The 19,459-nt window shown below is 37.7% G+C and overlaps 4 protein-coding genes across 9 annotated transcripts in view; 2 read left to right on the top strand and 2 right to left on the bottom strand.

Moving 5' to 3' along the window:
* RhoGAP93B (MyTH4 and RhoGAP_KIAA1688 domain-containing protein RhoGAP93B) overlaps window positions 1-7,000 on the top strand; it is a 45,599-nt gene extending 38,599 nt beyond the window's left edge. For 3 of the 5 annotated variants that reach the window (XM_089862565.1, XM_089862564.1, XM_089862567.1), the window contains 11 exons: window positions 10-1,348; window positions 1,556-1,810; window positions 1,952-2,145; window positions 2,221-2,337; window positions 2,424-2,576; window positions 2,889-3,115; window positions 3,197-3,440; window positions 3,517-3,674; window positions 3,755-4,013; window positions 4,540-4,730; window positions 4,937-7,000. In XM_089862565.1, the coding sequence (XP_089718691.1) occupies window positions 10-1,348; window positions 1,556-1,810; window positions 1,952-2,145; window positions 2,221-2,337; window positions 2,424-2,576; window positions 2,889-3,115; window positions 3,197-3,440; window positions 3,517-3,674; window positions 3,755-4,013; window positions 4,540-4,730; window positions 4,937-4,949 (3,150 nt within the window). In that variant the 3' untranslated portion in view covers window positions 4,950-7,000. Of the gene's footprint in view, window positions 1-9; window positions 1,349-1,555; window positions 1,811-1,951; window positions 2,146-2,220; window positions 2,338-2,423; window positions 2,577-2,888; window positions 3,116-3,196; window positions 3,441-3,516; window positions 3,675-3,754; window positions 4,014-4,539 lie in introns of all 5 variants that reach the window. The other 2 variants (XM_089862568.1, XM_089862566.1) reach the window with 2 other exon arrangements.
* Window positions 7,001-8,134: 1,134 nt separating this feature from the next.
* On the top strand, window positions 8,135-10,397 carry LOC149588528 (uncharacterized). Its single transcript, XM_089862576.1, has 4 exons — window positions 8,135-8,413; window positions 9,390-9,532; window positions 9,785-9,911; window positions 10,073-10,397. The coding sequence occupies exons 1-4, from the start codon at window positions 8,395-8,397 to the stop codon at window positions 10,306-10,308; spliced, it is 525 nt and encodes a 174-aa protein (XP_089718702.1). The 5' UTR covers window positions 8,135-8,394; the 3' UTR covers window positions 10,309-10,397.
* A 1,832-nt stretch (window positions 10,398-12,229) lies between these two features.
* LOC149588527 (uncharacterized) lies at window positions 12,230-15,113 on the bottom strand. 2 transcript variants are annotated; one of them, XM_089862573.1, is made up of 7 exons: window positions 14,819-15,112; window positions 14,348-14,749; window positions 13,646-14,251; window positions 13,159-13,582; window positions 12,938-13,088; window positions 12,577-12,873; window positions 12,230-12,489 (listed from the first exon to the last, which is right to left on the bottom strand). In XM_089862573.1, the coding sequence occupies exons 1-7, from the start codon at window positions 14,961-14,963 to the stop codon at window positions 12,346-12,348; spliced, it is 2,169 nt and encodes a 722-aa protein (XP_089718699.1). In that variant the 5' UTR covers window positions 14,964-15,112; the 3' UTR covers window positions 12,230-12,345. The 2 variants fall into 2 exon arrangements, with proteins under 2 accessions (XP_089718699.1, XP_089718698.1); XM_089862572.1 differs by having other exon boundaries at window positions 13,646-14,749; window positions 14,819-15,113.
* Window positions 15,114-17,116: 2,003 nt separating this feature from the next.
* On the bottom strand, window positions 17,117-19,182 carry LOC149588526 (uncharacterized). The gene is made up of 4 exons (XM_089862413.1): window positions 18,840-19,182; window positions 18,378-18,785; window positions 17,335-17,340; window positions 17,117-17,262 (listed from the first exon to the last, which is right to left on the bottom strand). Exons 1-4 carry the CDS (start codon window positions 19,180-19,182, stop codon window positions 17,117-17,119), a joined length of 903 nt encoding a protein of 300 aa, XP_089718539.1.
* Between the last annotated feature and the right edge of the window lie 277 nt (window positions 19,183-19,459).

Genomic DNA, 19,459 nt, shown 5'->3' with positions numbered 1-19,459 from the left:
TTATTTCAGCATCATCACCATCACCACCACCATCATCACCATTTGAAAAGGGGTTCGAGTCCCTCGTCATCGCCTAGCGTCGGTCCACCCGGTAATAAAAAACAGGACGACAATGCGGTTAACGGCGAGAACCGCCTTCATTCGAGAGGGGGAGGTCAACAGTTGGGTTCGTGGCAGCAAAGTCAAAGTCAACAGACTTTCAGCGGCGGTAACGTCGGGACCAAAGGATCGAGTCGATCCAGCGATTCCAGTACCATTTCGCAAAGTAGGAGTTCCCTGGAAGGTCCCGGTCACGTACTTTTTAGGCGGCACGATTCTTGTTGTTCGAATGAAAGCGGGGGCTCGGCTAATTCGCAAAGACACGATGTGGCGCGAGGACGAGGTCCCGATCAAAACGGAGCGGTGGTACCCGGTTACGAACATCGTAGTCATCATCCCCCAGAATTTGGCATATCGGGTCGTCAAAGATCTTTGGATATCGATCAACATCCCGGTGTTCACGGAAGTTCGAATCAAATGATGTGGAGACAAAATAGCGTGGACTCTCCGATAGGAGTCAGTCGAAGTAGTTCAATGAGAATGGGCTTGGGCCCTGGCAGGATGCCCGAAGTCATATCGGACTCGACCCCCAGAATGCAAAGACGAATTCAGGATACGTCGCCAGGTGCTCAAGACAATTTGGGGTATCAAGATTACGGAACGACTCTGGATCCGTTATCCACCCCAGTCTCTAATAGGAGAAATTGGGCGAGAAGCAGTTCAAGGAGCACTGACTCGAGTATGTCGAGTCCTCAGAGTCCTTTGGGAATGCCGAATGTTCAAGTCGCTCGCGATAATGACGGCGCGGTTTTGACATTCGGCGATTCCGGTCGGGGAGGAAACCTTAACAACCGCCAGGCCTCGGAGGACAGTTCTCCTTTGTCCTTGGATTCTTCCCACCAAAACATGGACAGTGGGCTGGAAAGCCGGATGTCTTCGATGGAAAGTCAGCAAAGGTCCGGAGTATCCTCGGGCAATCGCAACGCGACATCGCCGGCGAATCGTATAGCTAGAAGCTCTTCGAAGTCTTTCGATAGAGATAGCCAAATGAATGTTAGTGGGGGAAAGCAGCCGGCTCACAGTCGAGAAGGCAGCGAAGTTTCCATCGGCTCCTATTTCCACAATACCATTTTCGGCGACTCTCAGAAACCAAATAGGACGTCGAACGGAGATTCGCCAAGACTAAACGAGCAACCCACTCCACTCTATAGCAACTTAGATTACCCGTACTTGTTTGATAGGAAATCTGACAATCAAAGTTACTTATTGCCATTGCAACACTATCTCTTAGAACAAGCCAAATTATCAGGTGCGAATTATATTTGCTTGCTCTCGCTTTGTTTGCTCATCCGCGCGTCACTCCATGCCATCGTGTCCTTTTACACGTTCCAAGGTCATGATGGTAAATGGTGATGGCCGCGTTTCTTCGCGATATGAGGGGCAAATAAGAGTCCATTGGCTGCCCTTCGAAGAACGATTCAAAGTCTTATTATGGCTTTGTCTTAACTCTTAAAAGGTTGTAGATTCGGAGACTTCATCGGCGATGATCGCGACTCATTGTCTCAGAGTGACGATGATTCCGATGGTCGGCGGGACGAAGAAGACGATTTCGCCGATGATGAGGGCATGAGTCATCAAGATTCTTCGAGTCAAGAATACCTCGATGACTCTAGGTTCCTAGACGATGAAGACGAAGAGGAAGAGGAACAAACTTATTGCGAACCAATGAGTCCTCCTCCTCAACACAGAGGCAAAGCTAGTCATAAAATAGGTGAAGATTTTGAAAGGAAATAATTTCGTTGTTGTCACGGAAACCAATTACAATGTTTCGTTCTTCGTCACGTTTCTTTTGAATCTTGGTTATGGGCATGGTCGTTTTTTGCGTTTTGTTTTCATACAAAATGTATAATAGGCCTAGACCCCAGGCTAGATCATTTAGATTACGCGGAGAGCGATAATAGCAGTTTGTTTTCCAATTCGCCCGTTCTCCCTCCGCGCAATCCAGTAAGTCAGACCGGCGGTAACATCTCCACGCAACACGCTTCTTTGAGGAGGAAAAGGATCGAAAGTCAATCTGGACCATCTCCAGCCTTGGAAAAATCTCAAGTAGGTGTTTTAGACCCGCGGTTTTGTACTTCGCGTCGTGTCCTAACGCTCTACGTAACTTAATTGCACCTTCAGTCTTTTCAACCTGATATGGGGCAAGGAGGTGGCCATCGACCTTTATCTTTGATGGCAACTAGTACTACGGAATCTAACGTTTCCACAAATCCCGTAACAGGATCGCTTCAAAGACAAGTAAATGTCCTTGTAGCACTTATTCCCTTAATCACGCGCGCGCATGCTCAAAATGGAGATTTTATACTTGTCTTTATATAATAAAGCCCGGAGCGCCAGTTGGAAACGCTATGTTCAAAGACAAGAAACCACCCTCGGAGAGTGATATTGAGAAATACGCTCAGGATAATCTTAATCGTCATAAGAAAGGCATTTTTAGAAAGAAATTTACTATTCAGGAACTATTATCGTGGTCAAAAGTACGAAATTATATTTGTCACAACTCTGCGAAGGCAATTAGCCTTATTCCTGATCAGCGCCACCTACCCATAGCGGCGACTTTGAGAACTACTGTAATCGGCAAGCCAATCAGATGTCGCTAAAATCTGGTGACGTCACTGACTGGCACTGTCCGGTCTTACCAAAAATGACGTCACCAGATTTTAGCGATATCTGATTGGCTTGCCGCTTACTGTAGTTCTCAAAGTCGCCGCTATGGGTAGGTGGCGCTGATCAGGAATAAGGCTAATTAGGCGTAGATGACCAATCTTTTTATTAAAACTTATTTAAAGGACCCTATACGTAAACCAATGATCATGACTGCCGATAAAACTTTGAAGAGAGAAGCCTGCGAAATTTTCAAATTAATTTTGACATACATGGGGGACAGAAAGTCTAAAGGGAATCAAACGGGAGACTCCGTGGCTTTGGATCTAGCTACTAGGGGTTGGAGCAAAGCCGCAGTTAGGGATGAATTATTTATTCAGATTTGTAGACAAACAACGGATAATCCCAGAAAGTAAGAACTTGACCCTGTATTTGATTTGGTCAAGGGGTTCGCTAAAGTCTGATCGTGGTTTTGTGTGTTTTGTTCAATAAGGGAGTCGTTGCTCTTGGGCTGGGAACTCTTAGCCATTTGCTTGACGTTTTTTCCACCTTCGGTCAAGTTTCAACCGTATCTCGAAAGTTATATCGGTCGTCATAAAGACACCACTTTCGATACTGCCGAGTTGAAAATCAGTCATTACGCTGCCATATGCAGCAAACGCCTCGAAAGAATTGGTCAAAGCGGTGCCAAGAAAGGACTAAGAAAACCTACTATAGAGGAAATAGACCAATCTAGGGTATATAGCAATTAGTTTTGCTCGAATTAATGTTTAAGTTAGGAAGTTAAAAGTTATATTGTTATTGGGGTCGTAGATTCAAATCTTTAGACCTTCCATGTTTGGAAATACTCTCGAAGAAGTAATGGCTATTCAAAAAAATCGCTATCCGCATTATAAGTTACCATGGATTCAAACAACGCTTTCTGAAGCTGTACTGAAATTAAATGGTGCTCAAACCGAAGGAATTTTTAGGTATTGACAACCGTCGTTGTTTATTTAGTTAGGCCTACTTGTAGAGCGTCTGATTAGAGTGGTTTTGTATTATCGTTAAGGGTGCCTGGTGATATTGACGAAGTGAACGCGATGAAGCTGCGTATGGACCAATGGGAAGAAGTAGAAGCCAATGATCCGCACGTACCCGCTTCTTTACTGAAACTTTGGTATCGAGAGCTATACGAACCTTTAATTCCAAGCGTCTTCTATCAAGAGTGTGTGGATCAATGTAACGAACCCGAAGTAGCCGTTCAAATTGTACAAAAACTACCCGAGATAAACAGAATGGTTCTATCCTATTTAGTTAGATTCCTCCAGGTAACGTAATTATCTCTCTCTCTCTCTCTCTCTCTCTCTCTCTCTCGTAATTATCTCTCTCTCTCTCTCTCTCTCTCTCTCTCTCTCTCTCTCTCTCTCTCTCTCTCTCTCTCTCTCTCTCTCTCTCTCTCTCTCGCTCTCCTCTCTCTCTCTCCTCTCTCTCTCTCTCTCCTCTCTCTCTCTCTCCTCTCTCTCTCCTCTCTCTCTCTCTCCTCTCTCTCTCCTCTCTCTCTCTCTCTCTCTCTCCTCTCTCTCTCCTCTCTCTCTCTCTCCTCTCTCTCTCTCTCCTCTCTCTCTCTCCTCTCTCTCCTCTCTCCTCTCTCTCTCTCCTCTCTCATCTCTCTCTCTCGCTCTCCTCTCTCTCTCTCCTCTCTCATCTCTCCTCTCTCTCTCATCTCTCCTCTCTCTCTCTCTCTCTTTCTCTCTCTCTTTCTCTCTCTCTCTTTCTCTCTTTCTCTCTCTCTCTCGACGTACGCGCAAAAGATAATCATGGCCCCCAAACTTTTTATTCCCGTTTTGAATGAAGGTATTTGCGGCTGAAGCCAATTCTTCCGTTACCAAAATGGACGCCAGTAATCTCGCCATGGTGATGGCTCCCAACTGTTTACGTTGCATGTCAGACGACCCACGTATCATTTTCGAAAATACCAGAAAAGAAATGGCATTTATGCGAATTTTAATTCAACATTTGGATACCAGCTACATGGAAGGGATAATGTAAAAACCTGATTAAGCATTTTTGCCAAATATTTCCAACCATGTTGGGACTTCCAAATTAATATTTTTAACCTTTGACTTATATATATCTTTCTATTTTTTTGGTTTTTTCCTTTCTATCGTTCGCTTCCACATTTCATTCATTGACCAAAAAAACAAAAAACATTTTCTCTCTTCCAAAAAAACAAAAACGCAATCCTGGACAGTCCAAGACTATGATTATAAAAAAAAACAAACAAACAAACAAACATTACAAAATAATGGTTTTTCATTTCCTTCGTTACATTACGTAGATGACATACCGAACATTATTTTTATCGTTAGGTGCCAAAAACAAAATTAAAAAATAAAAATACAGAGAAAAACAATTTATTTAAGTAAATGAAAGAAGAAAACAAAATACATCAAGTAAGAATCATATTTGGTTTTAATTTTTTATTAATTATAATTAAAAGTAAATACAAAAATTATTTTAAAAGATGCCAATAAATAATAAATTTTTTAAGTATAATTAATTTTTTTTTTTTTTTGTACGAGCTTCGTTCGTTCGTTCGTTTGTCCCGTCTGTTAATTAATTTTAAAAGTAATTAATATATGAAAATCTTAAGCATGATTTTCTTGTAGTAGATTTAGCAATTAAATCACAAATAGGCTTAAAAAAAACGTTGCCAACGTTTTAGACTTGTGTAAGAGTCACTGAATAAATAATATACAAAATAACAAACAAATAATTATCATTAGATTCGCAGTGCATGTTCATGCATGTTCATAAAATAACCCCCCTCCCCCCCCCGGAATAAATAAATAAATAAATATAAAATGAACCTTTTTGTAAATAGTTAAACGGAAATATTGATTGTGTCGAGAAAACAAAAAAAAAAAGGATATAGTAAATTAATAATTACGTGGGGTGACAGTGTAAAGTTTTGGAAACATATATAGTTGAAGTCAGTCTACTCTCTATCAGATTAATTAAATTAATGCCTATTTTAATTATATTTAGTTTAATTACTAACTTAAAAAAAATAAAACTTATACAACTTAAGTTTATGTAAATATTTGTATTTTAAAAAAAAAGTTACGGAAACTTAATTAATGCCAATATTATTATTTAATTTTTATTATCTCAATAAAAATTAAATAAATTATTGGCAATTAAATATAATTAAATTTAAAGCATTTATTAAGTAATTAGCCTTATTCCTGATCAGCGCCACCTACCCATAGCGGCGACTTTGAGAACTACTGTAATCGGCAAGCCAATCAGAAGTCGCTAAAATCTGGTGACGTCACTGGGGTCTTACCAAAAATGACGTCACCAGATTTTAGCGACATCTGGTTGGCTTGCCGCTTATAGTAGTTCTCAAAGTCGCCGCTATGGGTAGGTGGCGCTGATCAGGAATAAGGCTAATTAACTATTTTTAAAAAAAATCAATCAAAGTTTTGGTTAAATTATTTGAATTTAACCGAAGAAGAATATTTGAAAGAGAGTATGTCAATTAATGCGAGTCTCTGCTGGAATTTAATTATATTTAAAACAAACAAACAAACAAATAAATACTTTTAGGAACATTTAAATATTGTCAGAAAAATATTGATTGTGAATATTGTTAATACCATTTTAATTAAAGAGCACACACGCATAAGTGAGGGGGAAAGAATAAAATAAACAAAGCATCATTAAGAGTTTTAATTTACAAATTAAAATAAATTAAATTAATTAATTAAAAAAAAGGCTCCCAACATTTTAATTATTTTTTATAATTAATAATTAATTTCCATAGTAATTAACGATAAACTTAATTACCTTCCTGTTATTTTTTTTATTATGGCTAGTCACGGAACAAAATTAAATTAATCCCAGTGTACTTATTATAACGAGTACGTAACTATTTTGATAAATTTTTTACATTAATTTTAAATTTTTTTTTTTTAATGAATCTTTAAATTTTAACGGAAATTTAATTAACAGAAAGTGGTCTCAAATTTTTTTAATTAAAATTGAAAATGGATGGACATTTTTTGAGAGAGAAAAAAAAATTACGATGATTGTTTATAGATTTTTATTTATTAAAAAAAAGGTAAAGAATTAATCTTAATTAATTAATTAAAAAGACTAGCATCTCTTGACATGTTTCCCCTAATATGTTATAAAGATGATTATTGTATAGTTTTGTCGTGCTTGAAAAAAAAAACAAAAACCAATTTTGTAGATCGGGCTAATTGTACTTTTTGAGTTAGAATGAAAAGAAATTTAAATGAGTATAAAATTTTTTTGGAAATTTAATTAATTTTTTTTATATATATAAAAATGGTTTATTTCTTTTTTAATCAGGTTACATTGTGGAATGGATGGATTAAGCAAGGACTGGTTGGTATAATTTCAAGATTTTTTGGCTTTGGTTTAAAGTTTTTAAACGGAAAAAATTTACAGGTTTTTATTTTTGACCCAATTTCTAATTAGTTTTTTCATAGCCCACTCGATCCGCGAGCCCCAGACCCTACGCTGCTCGCACTTTTTTTCTTTTTCTTGTTTTTTGTGGAGCTAGGGCGCAGGCCATAGCAGCTCCTTGAGGCATAGTTAAAATTAGACTATAATAGTAGCAAGTAAACAGTGACATAGTTGGTATGGGCCAGATTAAAATATTAAAGTATACATCAGGGTTAAGAACAGTTACATATTCGAGAGCAGCTTGTGTCGTGACGCGCGTGATCGAGTGGGCTATGGTTTTTTTTTAAGTATTCCGATTTCGGAGTCGGACAGACATACAGAGAAAAAGTCATAAGCCGTCGTCTGCTTAAAATATCGACGTAAATAAGATTTGAAACCTTTTTGTTTTACTTTATTAACCAATAACAAAACTTATTCGTATCAAACGTAGACTCTTAATTAATTAAATATTAAGGTAAGTATAATTAAATATTAACGTTTTAACATTAAGTGAAATCCTATCTTTTAACAGCTGACGTCACTAAGCAACCACCGTACCACGAAAGCATTGACGACGGCCCCCGTTTGAGGCATCATGTCATTTAAAAGGGAGTTTCCTTAGTCGGAAAAGTCCATTGCAAAATTAGTGGAAAATCTGAGGGGAAAGTATCTTAAATACCCCTTTAATATATATCTAGTTGCAACCTTCGAATGGTGGGATAATATCATAGAGAAACTGGTAATATTCATAGAAATACCATGGTTGTAAAGTTGCAATTGGTTGGAGAATGAACTCTTCCAGTGTATCTTTACTCCTAAAAGCAGTATTAAAGCTACTGTCCATTTTTTACGTTTGAATTATTGTACGGGTAAAGCGCTATTATTAGAAGGGAATTTACTTCCTCCCCCCTAGCATCTGGTTACTTAGTCAACGCGGGTAGTTCCTACTATGACGACACTTTTTAGTAGGAAAGATGCCATCTTGTGGTACTCTGCCTTTCTGAGCTTCAGTCGAGTTCGCGACTTCGCGTCTTTATTGTTGATTGTCGAGGCTCTTGAAACGAGATTTGCTTTGTCATATTTTCATTAGTTTAATTATAATCCCAAAGATTTTGTTAAATAGTTTACCAGTTAACCTATTTAAATCGCCAACCCGTATCTTAATTAAACTTGAATACCGATTTTTGAGGCGAAAAACGTTCCCATATTCGTGGTGGTTGAATGGTTTGAAATATGGAGACTGCTTTGAAGGGTGAGTTGGTTTTTTCTGGTTAGAATGCCAAGCTTTTTTTTCCCAAGCCTATTTTCTAGAATATTTGTCGCTAAATCTTCCCCAATTTACGTTTAAACTCTATTAATTTTATTAATTTTCATTCTGTATTAACGCCCCGAACCCGCCTTAGGATTTTTGGTAACCTCCTTTTTAACCCCTTTCACGGGTATCATAATTGAGTAGACTAATTAGGTTTGGGTTTTAATTAGCCCTTAAATATGTCTGATTTTTCAAATAACGTTTGTTCATTATTTTAAAAACTTTATCCCTTAAGGAACCTTCCTTTCCTTTTTGGGTTTGGCCTTTGGCCATGTACCAGCCCTAGGCTATGGCCTGCTCTTTAATTAGCTTTAGCTCTAATTTGTTAATTAAAATAAGTCCGTTTTTATATGAAACCAAATTCTTCTAAATAATACATTACCTAACATTAAACCTTGAGTTCACCTTTGTGAGGATATGTTCTGCCCCATAGTTCTTAATAGTGTTCTAATGTCTATGATCTGTGTTCTAATGTCTATGATCTGTGTTCTAATGTCTATGATCTGTGTTCTAATGTCTATGATCTGTGTTCTAATGTCTATGATCTGTGTTCTAATGTCTATGATCTGTGTTCTAATGTCTATGATCTGTGTTCTAATGTCTATGATCTGTGTTCTAATGTCTATGATCTGTGTTCTAATGTCTATGATCTGTGTTCTAATGTCTATGATCTGTGTTCTAATGTCTATGATCTGTGTTCTAATGTCTATGATCTGTGTTCTAATGTCTATGATCTGTGTTCTAATGTCTATGATCTGTGTTCTAATGTCTATGATCTTCCCTAATGTGAAAAAACCCTTGTTATATCATTCCTACTTCATTTTCCTTAATTTGTCTTTGTTTGTTAATTAATAGAAATCTTCGTTTAAAACGCTAATTAGGTAAAAAATTGCGTATTTTATTAATTAATTGGCAGAATCAAATAAAAGAGAGTTAAATCATAATATAAAAGTTGAGAGGATTGACCCACCAATGAAGAGGCAAAGAACGAAAGCGGATTTTTTCACTTTTTGTCGATACGTTTTGGAGTATGAAAATTACGAAGCTATAAGGGAAGAGGTAAGTTTATCCTTTTTAAAGTTTTCATCTTTGTTAGGCCTAATCTGTCAGTTAAGTTCACTATAAAACCTTAAAAACGGAAGATGGTACAAAATAATTGTAGCGTTAGAAGATTTAAGCCTATTTTTGGATGAAAACAAGATAAATTTTAAATTTGAAGCTTAATTTGTTTGATCATTGCTAGGCATAAATCTTATTAATATAAAAAAAAAACAGATCTGTAATGTAAGCTGTTTTTTTCCTATATGTTAGGAATTACGTTTAAAGAACAACTCGAGTCCAATGGGGAGTACCGCTGATAGTTTCCTATCTGATAGCAATAGCAGCAGCAGCAGCGCTGTATCACCAGATCCTAAAACCTCAACAGATAGTGACTCTGGTAAGAGACTCGTTATCAAAAATTTCCTTTTATCAATTGAATTTAATAACTCCTCTTAACATCTTCTGTATTTTTCCTAAGCCTAATATGAATTTTCTCTCTTTCTCTTTCTCTCTCTTCTTCTTCTTCTTCTTCAAAAAAAAAATTTGTGTCAATTTTAGAAGGGGACGCGGAATCATGGGACTTAATAACGTGTTATTGTATGAAACCATTTGCGGGTCGACCAATGATCGAATGTTCCTCTTGTTTAACGTGGCTTCACCTCAGTTGCGCTAAAGTAAAAAGAAACGCCATTCCCGAAGGTGATTTCCTTTGCAAAATATGTAAAGATTCAAAAGCGTCCACGCGAAGATCGCAGAGAAATCAACTCGGAAGTAGGAGACACGAAATTGTATAACTAACAGTGTCGGAGGAGTTTTATTATTTTTTGTCGCCACATTTAAATCTCATCTCATACAAATATTAATGGACATGAAAGGTTGTTGTTGTTGTTGTTATTGTTGCGTTTCCTTTTTTTTAACAACAAACAAACAAACACTGGCGTATTTTTCTTTGTAAATTTATTTTATTCTTCTTAAAATCGTTGCTTGACGTCAACGATGTAGTCTCTTTAGTCAGTAGGCTCTTCAAAAAGAGAAACGGAGTTAACTGAAAAATATCAGTTGAAATCCACGTTACTCCGTTACTCGTAAACTAATAAGTAATAACCAACAGACAATTTTTTTATATCAACTTGGCTTTATAATCTGTGATCCAATTAACACTTTGGGGTTGAAACAAACGAAAAAAAAAAGAATATAACTTAAAACGAGTCTATTGTACATTTATTTGGCTTCAGTTGGTTTTTCTCCGTCTCTCTCTCTCTCTCTCTCTCTCCCTCCGGTTCTCGTCTATTTTTTTTTCATATCTCGTCTATTTAATAATAAATTCCCAATATATTTAACTTGCTTAACAAATCGCTTAAAAAAAAAATCCTTTCATTTTTCCTTCTTTTGTACATATTTTCCTTCTTTTGTACATAACTTTGAAAAGAAAAAAAAATGACTTCAAAGAAACTGTACATAGTTATTTTTCTCCCCCCAAATTTTACGTTAAATATGTTTATCATTAGATTACTTACGGTAAGATGATATAAAACCATCCAAAACGAATGATATATATAACATTTTTTTTTTTTTGTACAAAGTCTTTCTAATGTAGAGTTTTTGTAGATGGGATTTATTTTTTTGATTTGATTTAATTGAAGGAAAAGTAATTAACAGTAATTGATTAAAGAAAAAAAAATAATCAAAAACTGTTAGTGAAAATGAAATATATCTAAAATTATTTCGCGTTTATTTTAAAGAAAATAAGGTTTTTCGGTAAAAATAACCCTCCAAAAAATAAAAAGAAATTAAGAAACTAAAGGTTTATTCAAAACATTTTGTGGCCTTATCAGAAAATATCATTTTTTTTTCCCAATTTTTCTCTCCACTATAGAATTAATCCCTAAAATATATTGATTGTAAACAATGCTAAGCCTAATTAATTATCAAACTAACTTTAAATATACCGGTTAAAGGGTTAAAGTCTTAAAGCGCTCTTTTAATTTTATAGAAAAAGATATTAAAAAAACAAACAAAAAAAAAAAGAAGAGTACTTAAACTCTAAAACAAATCCCCTTAATTTTATTTAACGGAGTGCGTAACACGACTCGTCTACTGAGAAAAGCATTGTTTTATTTATAGATAGTATAGTAATACTTATATAAGATTCAAATTGCCATATTATTTACATTATTTTGCCCCCCCCCCCTTCACTCATTAATTGTTTTTTAGAGAAAACTAGAAAAATGAAATAGTAAATACTAATATTCTCTAAGTTTAACGGTGAAGATAACGTCAATCTTCCAAAAAATGGAGGGTTTTCATCACGTTTAATAAATAGAATTGTTTTTTGCATTTTAAGTTTAAAATATTCGTCATTTATATTTAGATATCATTCCATCTGTAAATAACATTTTTACTAAGTTTAATTTGTTGTTTAAGATGAAATATAAGGGGATGAAAACCTAGAATTTCGTTGTCATTAGCGCAGTAAAGTTACTTTCATTTTTTGTCAAATCTTTTTTAGAGACGATACTAAAACCAACATTGTAGAATAAAAAAAATATATTCTAATTTTAAAGGGGATCGAAACGAAACTTGACGTCCCCCTTGGGAATGCGAATTAATTATTGTAACTAAAAAATACTACCGGAATTTTTGGTTTTTTAAGAAAAAGAAAACTGAGAAGACGAGTGTACAAAGGAATAAAAAAAAAACAGATGACAATACAACTTGAAAATAATCAAATCGAAATTTATTTCTCTTTAATCAAAATCTTAATTTTACACGAAACGTTATGTTACTTAAAAAAAAGTCGATGGTTTGTTAAAAATGATTAGTAACAAATTTTATTTAATTTCTCTGTTGGACTTTTTAGTATTTTCAAAAACTTTGCTAATATCATCGAGTTTCTTTTGAAGGGTTTCCGTATTTTGGTCCACCCATTGCAAGGCGTCCATATGGGCATTTAAAACTTTGGTAATTTGTTGCATCTGAAAGATATAATTAATGATTTAATTACAATTTTCGTTTTTCAAACTGTTTCTACAAAATATTTTAGGTTGGAATTGGAAACTAACTGGATCATCGTCATCTTGGTTAGCGTTTGTCGAGTTCAAATGTTCAATGATGGTTTTAATGTCTTCGGACATTCGTTTCAGTTGTCCATCTATATTCTCGGCTAAATGATAAGTATGTTCTCTTTCCAGATCGGCGTGTTGTTGAATGGAAAGGCTAGGTATATCTTCGACACTTTTTTCCAAAGGGTCTAACATCTCCGTGAGTTCTCGTTGTTGGGCTACAATGAAGTCCAGTTCGTGATCTAAACGTTGTTGGTCCATTTTGACTCTTTCAACTGCTTCGTTTAATCCAGTAATCTGCAAATATCTTCATTATCAATTCCGCCACGATTATCAATGATATCTTTTAATATTCGCGTACTTTTTCTCCATTAGAAATTAGCATACGATCCCAAGCATTAACTTGCGTTGCTTGATTAAGGAACATTCTTTCTTGTTCGGCTAATTCCAAGTTCCATTTGTTAATCGCGTCTTCCAGTTGACGGAAAGTTAAACCAGCGGAACTAGATGTCCTAAAAAGGATACAGAAACTTGCGTGACGATTGGTTTCTATTTGGGGGGAGGGGGGGCGTGTTTTATTACGTTTCCGATGCGGTTACTGTTGTTGTTGTAGCTGGAGTTGTTGTACTAGAAGAAAATGACGTTGTTCCAAATCCAGTTGAACTAAGAGGTGCAATTGACGCGGTTGGAGCTACAGAAGCGCTCGGGGCACTGGTAGTTTCAGCTGGTTTGGAGGCAGAAGCAAAAAGGGATGGGGTCGTCGTTGCGGTAGAAGGCGCGCTTGTTTTTGAAACAGATCCTAAAGTAAATCCAGCGGAGGCTGGAGCGGTTGAGGTTGTTGTTTTAGGGGTTTGAGAGAAATTGAAGGAGAGAGTGTTGGCTTGCGTTTTGGCAGGGGCGGGAGCCGGGGAGCCAAAGTTTAAACCACCTAAAGGTGTGGCGGTTGTTGATGTAGGGTTGGGAGTTCCAAATGCTAGAGTCGGTGTAGCTGAAGTTGAGGTTGGATCTGAAATTAAACCACCGCGTTTAACTTTGGAACGCTGTGGTTTATTGTGGGTGTTTTATTTACTGGTATTTCCAGGAGTTGGTAAAGAAAACGGGGTTGCTGTTGTCGAAGCGGGTGTACTTGTTTGACCTAATCCTCCAAAGGTTAAAGTAGATGTGGCAGGGGCAGTAGTTGCTGGATTGGTTAGGTTTAACCCTGCACTTCCAAATGGACTTTGGGTGTTGGTAGTAGTCGCAGCAACTCCAAATGGACTCGCAGCCACTGTTGGTGTTGGGGTTCCAAAGGAAAGGCCAGTGGTGGTACCAGTACTCGCTGGTTGAGTGGGCGCTCCAAATCCACTGAAACCAGTGGTTGTCGCGGTACCCTGAGTTCCAAAAGCTGGTAAAGTTGAAGATGTAGTTTGGGTTCCAAATGTGGGTGTTGTACTAGCCCCAAATCCTGGCGCTATTCCAGTGGTCGCGGCACCAAATGTTGGTAAAGCGGGTGCGGCGGTACTCGTTATGCTACCAAAACTCGGCAAAGATGAAGTGGTTGAAGTTCCAAAGGCTGGTCTGCCAGAGAATAATGACGGAGTCGAAGTTGTGGTTGATCCAAATGGAGAAGCTGTAGCTGTTCCAAATGTTGGTGCCGCCACGCTAACCGCACCTCCAAAAGCCGGGGCAGGGGCAACTGCATTTCCAAATGGAGCTGCATTAGCTTTATTCCCAAAAGCATTAGTTCCAAATGTGGGAGCTACTGAGGCATTAGGTGCCACTGTAGCTATACCTCCAAAGGCGGGAGAGGCATTGGCGGTTCCTCCAAAAGTTGGGGCAACTGCGGCGGTATTTCCAAAGCTAGGGGTTGTAGTAGTTGAGGCACCAAATCCAAAGGACGGAGTGCTTGTTGGAGCACCTGATCCAAAACTACCCAATTGCCCAAAAGCCGGAGCCGCAGCTTGAGCTGGTTGGGCTCCAAACCCTAAAGGTTGGGCTGGCGTGGTCGAGGGGGCTCCGAATGATAATCCTGTTGAAGCTGGGGTACTTGTAGACCCAAATCCGAAAGTACTTTGAGAAGTAGCGGGGTTTGGTGCCCCAAAACCCCCAAAGCCAGGAGTAGCTTGCGTTCCAGGGGCTGCTGCTGGTGTATTAGCAAAACTAAAGCTTGGTGTAGATGTATTGAAAGAAAATCCTACAGGAATTAAACTCGCGTTGTTTTTTTTTCTATGTTATAAACTAATTCACTAGTTTGTAAACATACCAGATTGAACAGGAGTGGCATTTGAGGCAGCCGCCGGAGCTCCGAAGTTAAAACCAGTGCTTGGAGTTTGTTGAGGTTGTCCAAAGCTAAAAGCGCCCGGTTGGGGCTGATTAGGTTGCTGTGAGCCTCCGAAACTAAATGCCATTTCAAATATTGCTTATCTTTATACTTTCAATGTAAGCTTAATTAATTTAATGATGGCACTAAACTTTTCATTCAATACAAAATGAATTTCAAGTTGCGTACTCTATCTCGAGAAACACACACGTGACCTTTGTTCTTTAATGACGTCAGCGTCAGAGACATCTATCGTAAACCCTGTCGGGAAGATAAGGCTGAAAGCAGGGTTGCCATATTGGGCTGGAAAGCCGCCAATTGGGCTTCTTCTCAAAAATATTGGCTGGAAATAAAAGGGTTGGCTGTTGGCTGGAAATTGGGCTTGTTGGGGTTTTTCTTTGGCTTTCTTTACTAAAACTACAGCCAATAGGCAAAGATTTATTTATTTATTTATTATTTATTTATTGAGTGAATGATTGCCCACAAAGTCATCAAAGTGACGTGTAAATGGGCATCGTACGTAGTTACAAATTGTCAAGAGAAAACAAAAAAAAAACTAAAATGTAATTACAAATAAGAAAACATCAACAACAAGTAATCAGGAGCAAATAATACAATAATATTGGGCAAGAATAATAACACGAGATTAATTAAGACCATGTATATGTATAAAATAAGAATAAAATAAAATAAGATAAGGATAATAACAGGGGCGTGCCAACCACGGGGGCAGCGGGGGCAAAGGCCCCCGCTCTAATTTTCCAGCGGGGGCACCGCCCCCGCTCTGGTGACTGAGTCTAAATAGTAAAACATTTCATTGAAAGTGAAATTTTCATTACCCAGTGTACAATTGTTGTGAGAGGAAGTCGGTTTTTGGAAGTGAATAAGAAAATAAGGTCTTAATCATTAACATGTTCGTAATATTTATAAATAAATTAGTTGAAGTTCTTCAATTTTTACTCCGTGTCGTTATGCAATAACCAAGAGTTTTGCGCTGATGACCAGTTATTTAGTGTGATGCATGCGAATAGACAGTGCACGTGATTCCATAAATATTGCAATCGTAAAGGAGATTGGTGAAAGTGACAGCTTTGATAGTTCAAAATCGTCGCTCGAGGACGGTTTTGAAGTTCAGTATAAAGCTCTGGTTGTAAAAGGAATTGTGAAACGTATCATAAAAGAGTTTGTAGAAATGTAGAATCATTTTTAAACTAGTCCTGGAAATGAAGAATTTCGCAGTGTTTGATATTCTCGAGAATATATCGTTCCTGACTTCCACCAGTTTTGGTTTACACATACATGTATAGACTATTCCTCATATTCTACAGGGCCGGTAGGCCCTTGTAGATATGACATGACACCCTTCCGTAATGTTAAAGGAAAATTCACAGTTTTTAGGGTTAGCGTCCCATAGAAAAAGCATTAAAAAAATTTCGTTTTTTTAACGAAATGGTCATAGGCCATACGGAAAAAGTATAGCGAAGTTAGTTTTCGGAATACTTCTAAATTAACAAGCATTTATTAAATGGGAAACTTACGTGTTTCGATTTTTAATTAATGAATTCTAATTTTTGTAATTTAACTAATTAAGATAGTACGTCAAAAAATTACTTTTGGGCCAGAAGTCAGCCTAACCTTATAGCACGCTTAAACCTAATTCTACATTTCGTTCTCGTTGACAACTAGAAGGGCCTAGGTTTGTGGGTGCTAACAAGTTACGTTGACATATTTCAAATGTTGGCTTTCTTGCTGATTTTCCTAATTTCTTAGCAGTGGACGCTAACAAATTACTTTGGTATTTCAACCGAGCTTGAGCACCTTTATATGTATTTTCTAATTAACTGTAGCACCCTTAATAAGAATACATCAATGATCTGCCCAATGACCTAACATCCCCTCTTTGTTTATTTGCTGACGATCTTAAAATCTTCCGCGTGATAGACTCATATACTGACGTGCTCAACCTACAATCTGATCTCCATAAGCTTGAGGTTTGGTCGACACGTAACGGTCTTTTCTTTAATGAAACCAAATCATTAGTCTTAACTTTACAAAATACCCCTTCAGACCTAGATTCACCGTCCCCTTATTTTCTTTCCGGGCAAAACATAAAACGAGTTAATGAGTGTCGAGATCTGGGTGTCCAAATAGATCATAATCTAAAATTTCATTCCCATGTGAGAAAGACTTGTGGTCGCGCCAAAGGTTTACTAGCCACTATCAAAGCCAATTTCCCGGGCATCACCCCTGAGTTTCTGACCCGCATTTATAACTGCTACGTTCGCCCAGTCCTAGAATTTGGTAGCCAAATCTGGAACCCTCACTCTGCTCTCGACATTCAACAACTAGACAACATTCAGGGTTCCTTCTCTCGACTACCGCGTATCCTAAAACATCAACCCAGAGACAGTAGGCTATCTACCCTTGGTTGGCCTTCTTTGACTACTCGTCGGTCTTACCTCGACCTAATCAGTTTATTCAAAATCCTAAATTGTCCCGACCAAAGATTCTTTTCCGCTGCTCCCTCGTCTATCCCCACCCGTGGTCACCATAGAAAATTATTTCGTCAACAGGCCCGTAAAAATCAACTGAAGCACTCTTTTTTCCATCGGTTGGTCCCCATCTGGAATTCCCTACCCCCTGAGATTATCTCCCTAAAATCACTTTTGCAATTTAAAACCAAACTTAAACAACACTTAAACCTTTAATTAACTCCCCTCACAATTTTCAACCTAAGAAATCGCAGCTGTAAGGCTTCATTCAGCCCTAGCTCGTATTCCCCCTCAGGAGCAAAAAAAAAAAAAAAAAAAAAATAGCTATAGCAACCACGGTTTTCTATACACTATATAGAGTTGCAATTCTTTCTTATATAATCGTGACTAATAATGGAGCTGATTAACTGCCAGCTTCGAGAGAGAAAGGGTGTAGCTGATAGCGCTTCAAATTATTGTAGCTATCAACTTTGGGAAAGAATAGGTAGGCTAAAGACATTTTCATTGCGTTTTTACTATTTTCTACGATTTACGAAAAGAGAAAAATGTATGCTAAACTAGAAATGGCACCTTATAGAATCGTGGCCACTGTATCCCACGAGTATTGAATTGGTCAGACATTAATTCTCACGTTCATGCGGACCTCTTCGTAACTTTATAGTGCATGCGAGATACTGTATAGCCTTAGATCATTGATGAGTGCTGAACAACATTGAATTACTGCAAAATAATTTTTGCTCTTGTATGAGTTTGGAAAGAGGTTAAGGTGGCTCAAAATTGTTTACACAAGTGCAAAATGTTTTACACAACTTTCTCTACCAGTGTGGGATTTTGCCCCCGCTCCAGTAAAAAGGTTGGCACGCCCCTGGATAATAATGATAGTTAAATAAGATGGTACAATATAAATTGGTCATTCAGAATAAAAAAAAAGAAAAAAAAACTAACAATACAATAAGGAACTTAGGGTAATGAAAGTTACAAAGTAGCGCGAAAAAAGCGTATCAAATGACGACGGAATTGAGATTTGGTAGAGAGTATGATAATATCATTGGGCAAAGAGTTCCAATCATCAATGACAGAATTGGCAAAATGCGTTTGGCGGAAGGTAGTCGCGACCCGCGGTTTAGTGAATTTCTGTGAGTGACCACGAGTTCTTGTATTGGAAGAGGGGGTGAAAAATAATGAGGGGTCCAAATCAAGGTTACGATGGACAATATCGAATACTAGACACAGGTTGTTGATTTTGTGACGTAAGGTGATAGGGTCAATGTTTAGTGAAGATAGACGTTGGGGGGCTGGGTAGTTGCTAAGTTTATGCGGGAGCTTGGAGTAAGCATTTTGGGCCTTTTGTAATAAGTGGACATCAGTTAATAAATGGGGGGACCAGACTGGTGAACAATAGTCAATTAGAGGAAGGACTAATGAATTGTAAAGCGTTTTAATTAGGGGTATGGACCTAAAATTTAAATTACGACGGATTATGCCCGTCAAACTCCTAATACGCTTAGAAATTTTGAGTGTGTGAACGGAATGTTTGAGAAGGGGGTCAATAAATACCCCTAGGTCTCTTTCACAAGAGGACGTGGCTAAAGTCGTAGCATTTATAGAATAGTCGAACAAGGGATTACGGCGACCTAAATGGAGAGTTTTGCATTTAGTGACATTAAATGAGAGTCCGTTAGCAATACCCCAGTGAACCAGTGCATCGAGATCAAGTTGGAGCAAGGTTTGATCGGTGGAGTCACGGATACGACGATAAAGCTTGGCGTCATCGGCAAAAAGGATAATGGAAGAGTGTTTCACAACTGACGGCATGGAGTTAATAAATATGTTGAAAAGGAGGGGACCCAAGATGGACCCCTGGGGCACCCCCTTCTCAACATACTGCCAGTCGGTTGTGACACCTTGGAGGACGACTCGCTGACGCCTATTTAGGAGATAGTGGGAGAGCCAAGCAAGGGCGTTACCCGTGACACCAGCAACCTCGAGGGCATAGATAAGGGCACAGTGAGGGATCGAATCAAAAGCTTTACTAAAATCGAGATATAATACGTCGACAGAGTGGCCATCATCCAACCACTGCGTCCATTCA

Source organism: Phalangium opilio, unplaced genomic scaffold (assembly GCF_054372755.1).
Source record: "Phalangium opilio isolate 3A_F unplaced genomic scaffold, DU_Popi_V2 ptg000540l_1, whole genome shotgun sequence".
In the NCBI taxonomy this organism is placed as follows: domain Eukaryota; kingdom Metazoa; phylum Arthropoda; class Arachnida; order Opiliones; family Phalangiidae; genus Phalangium; species Phalangium opilio.
The sequence above is the reverse complement of the archived record's forward strand: the minus strand, read 5'-3'. Positions and strand labels throughout refer to the sequence as shown.

Bases quoted from the DNA above. Each gene is read 5' to 3' on its own strand.
- LOC149588528 (XM_089862576.1), top strand. The intron at 9,533-9,784 runs GTAAGTTTATCC...CCTATATGTTAG, and splicing joins ACGAAGCTATAAGGGAAGAG to GAATTACGTTTAAAGAACAA. The intron at 9,912-10,072 runs GTAAGAGACTCG...TGTCAATTTTAG, and splicing joins CTCAACAGATAGTGACTCTG to AAGGGGACGCGGAATCATGG.
- LOC149588527 (XM_089862572.1), bottom strand. From the start codon at position 14,963: ATGGCATTTAGTTTCGGAGGCTCACAGCAACCTAATCAGCCCCAACCG. The intron at 13,583-13,645 runs GTAAATAAAACA...GTTTAATTTCAG, and splicing joins ACCAACTCCTGGAAATACCA to ATCCAACCTCAACTTCAGCT. The intron at 12,490-12,576 runs GTTAGTTTCCAA...TATATCTTTCAG, and splicing joins ACCAAGATGACGATGATCCA to ATGCAACAAATTACCAAAGT.
- LOC149588526 (XM_089862413.1), bottom strand. From the start codon at position 19,182: ATGCCGTCAGTTGTGAAACACTCTTCCATTATCCTTTTTGCCGATGAC. The intron at 18,786-18,839 runs GTAATTTAAATT...ACAATTCATTAG, and splicing joins TTTGACGGGCATAATCCGTC to TCCTTCCTCTAATTGACTAT.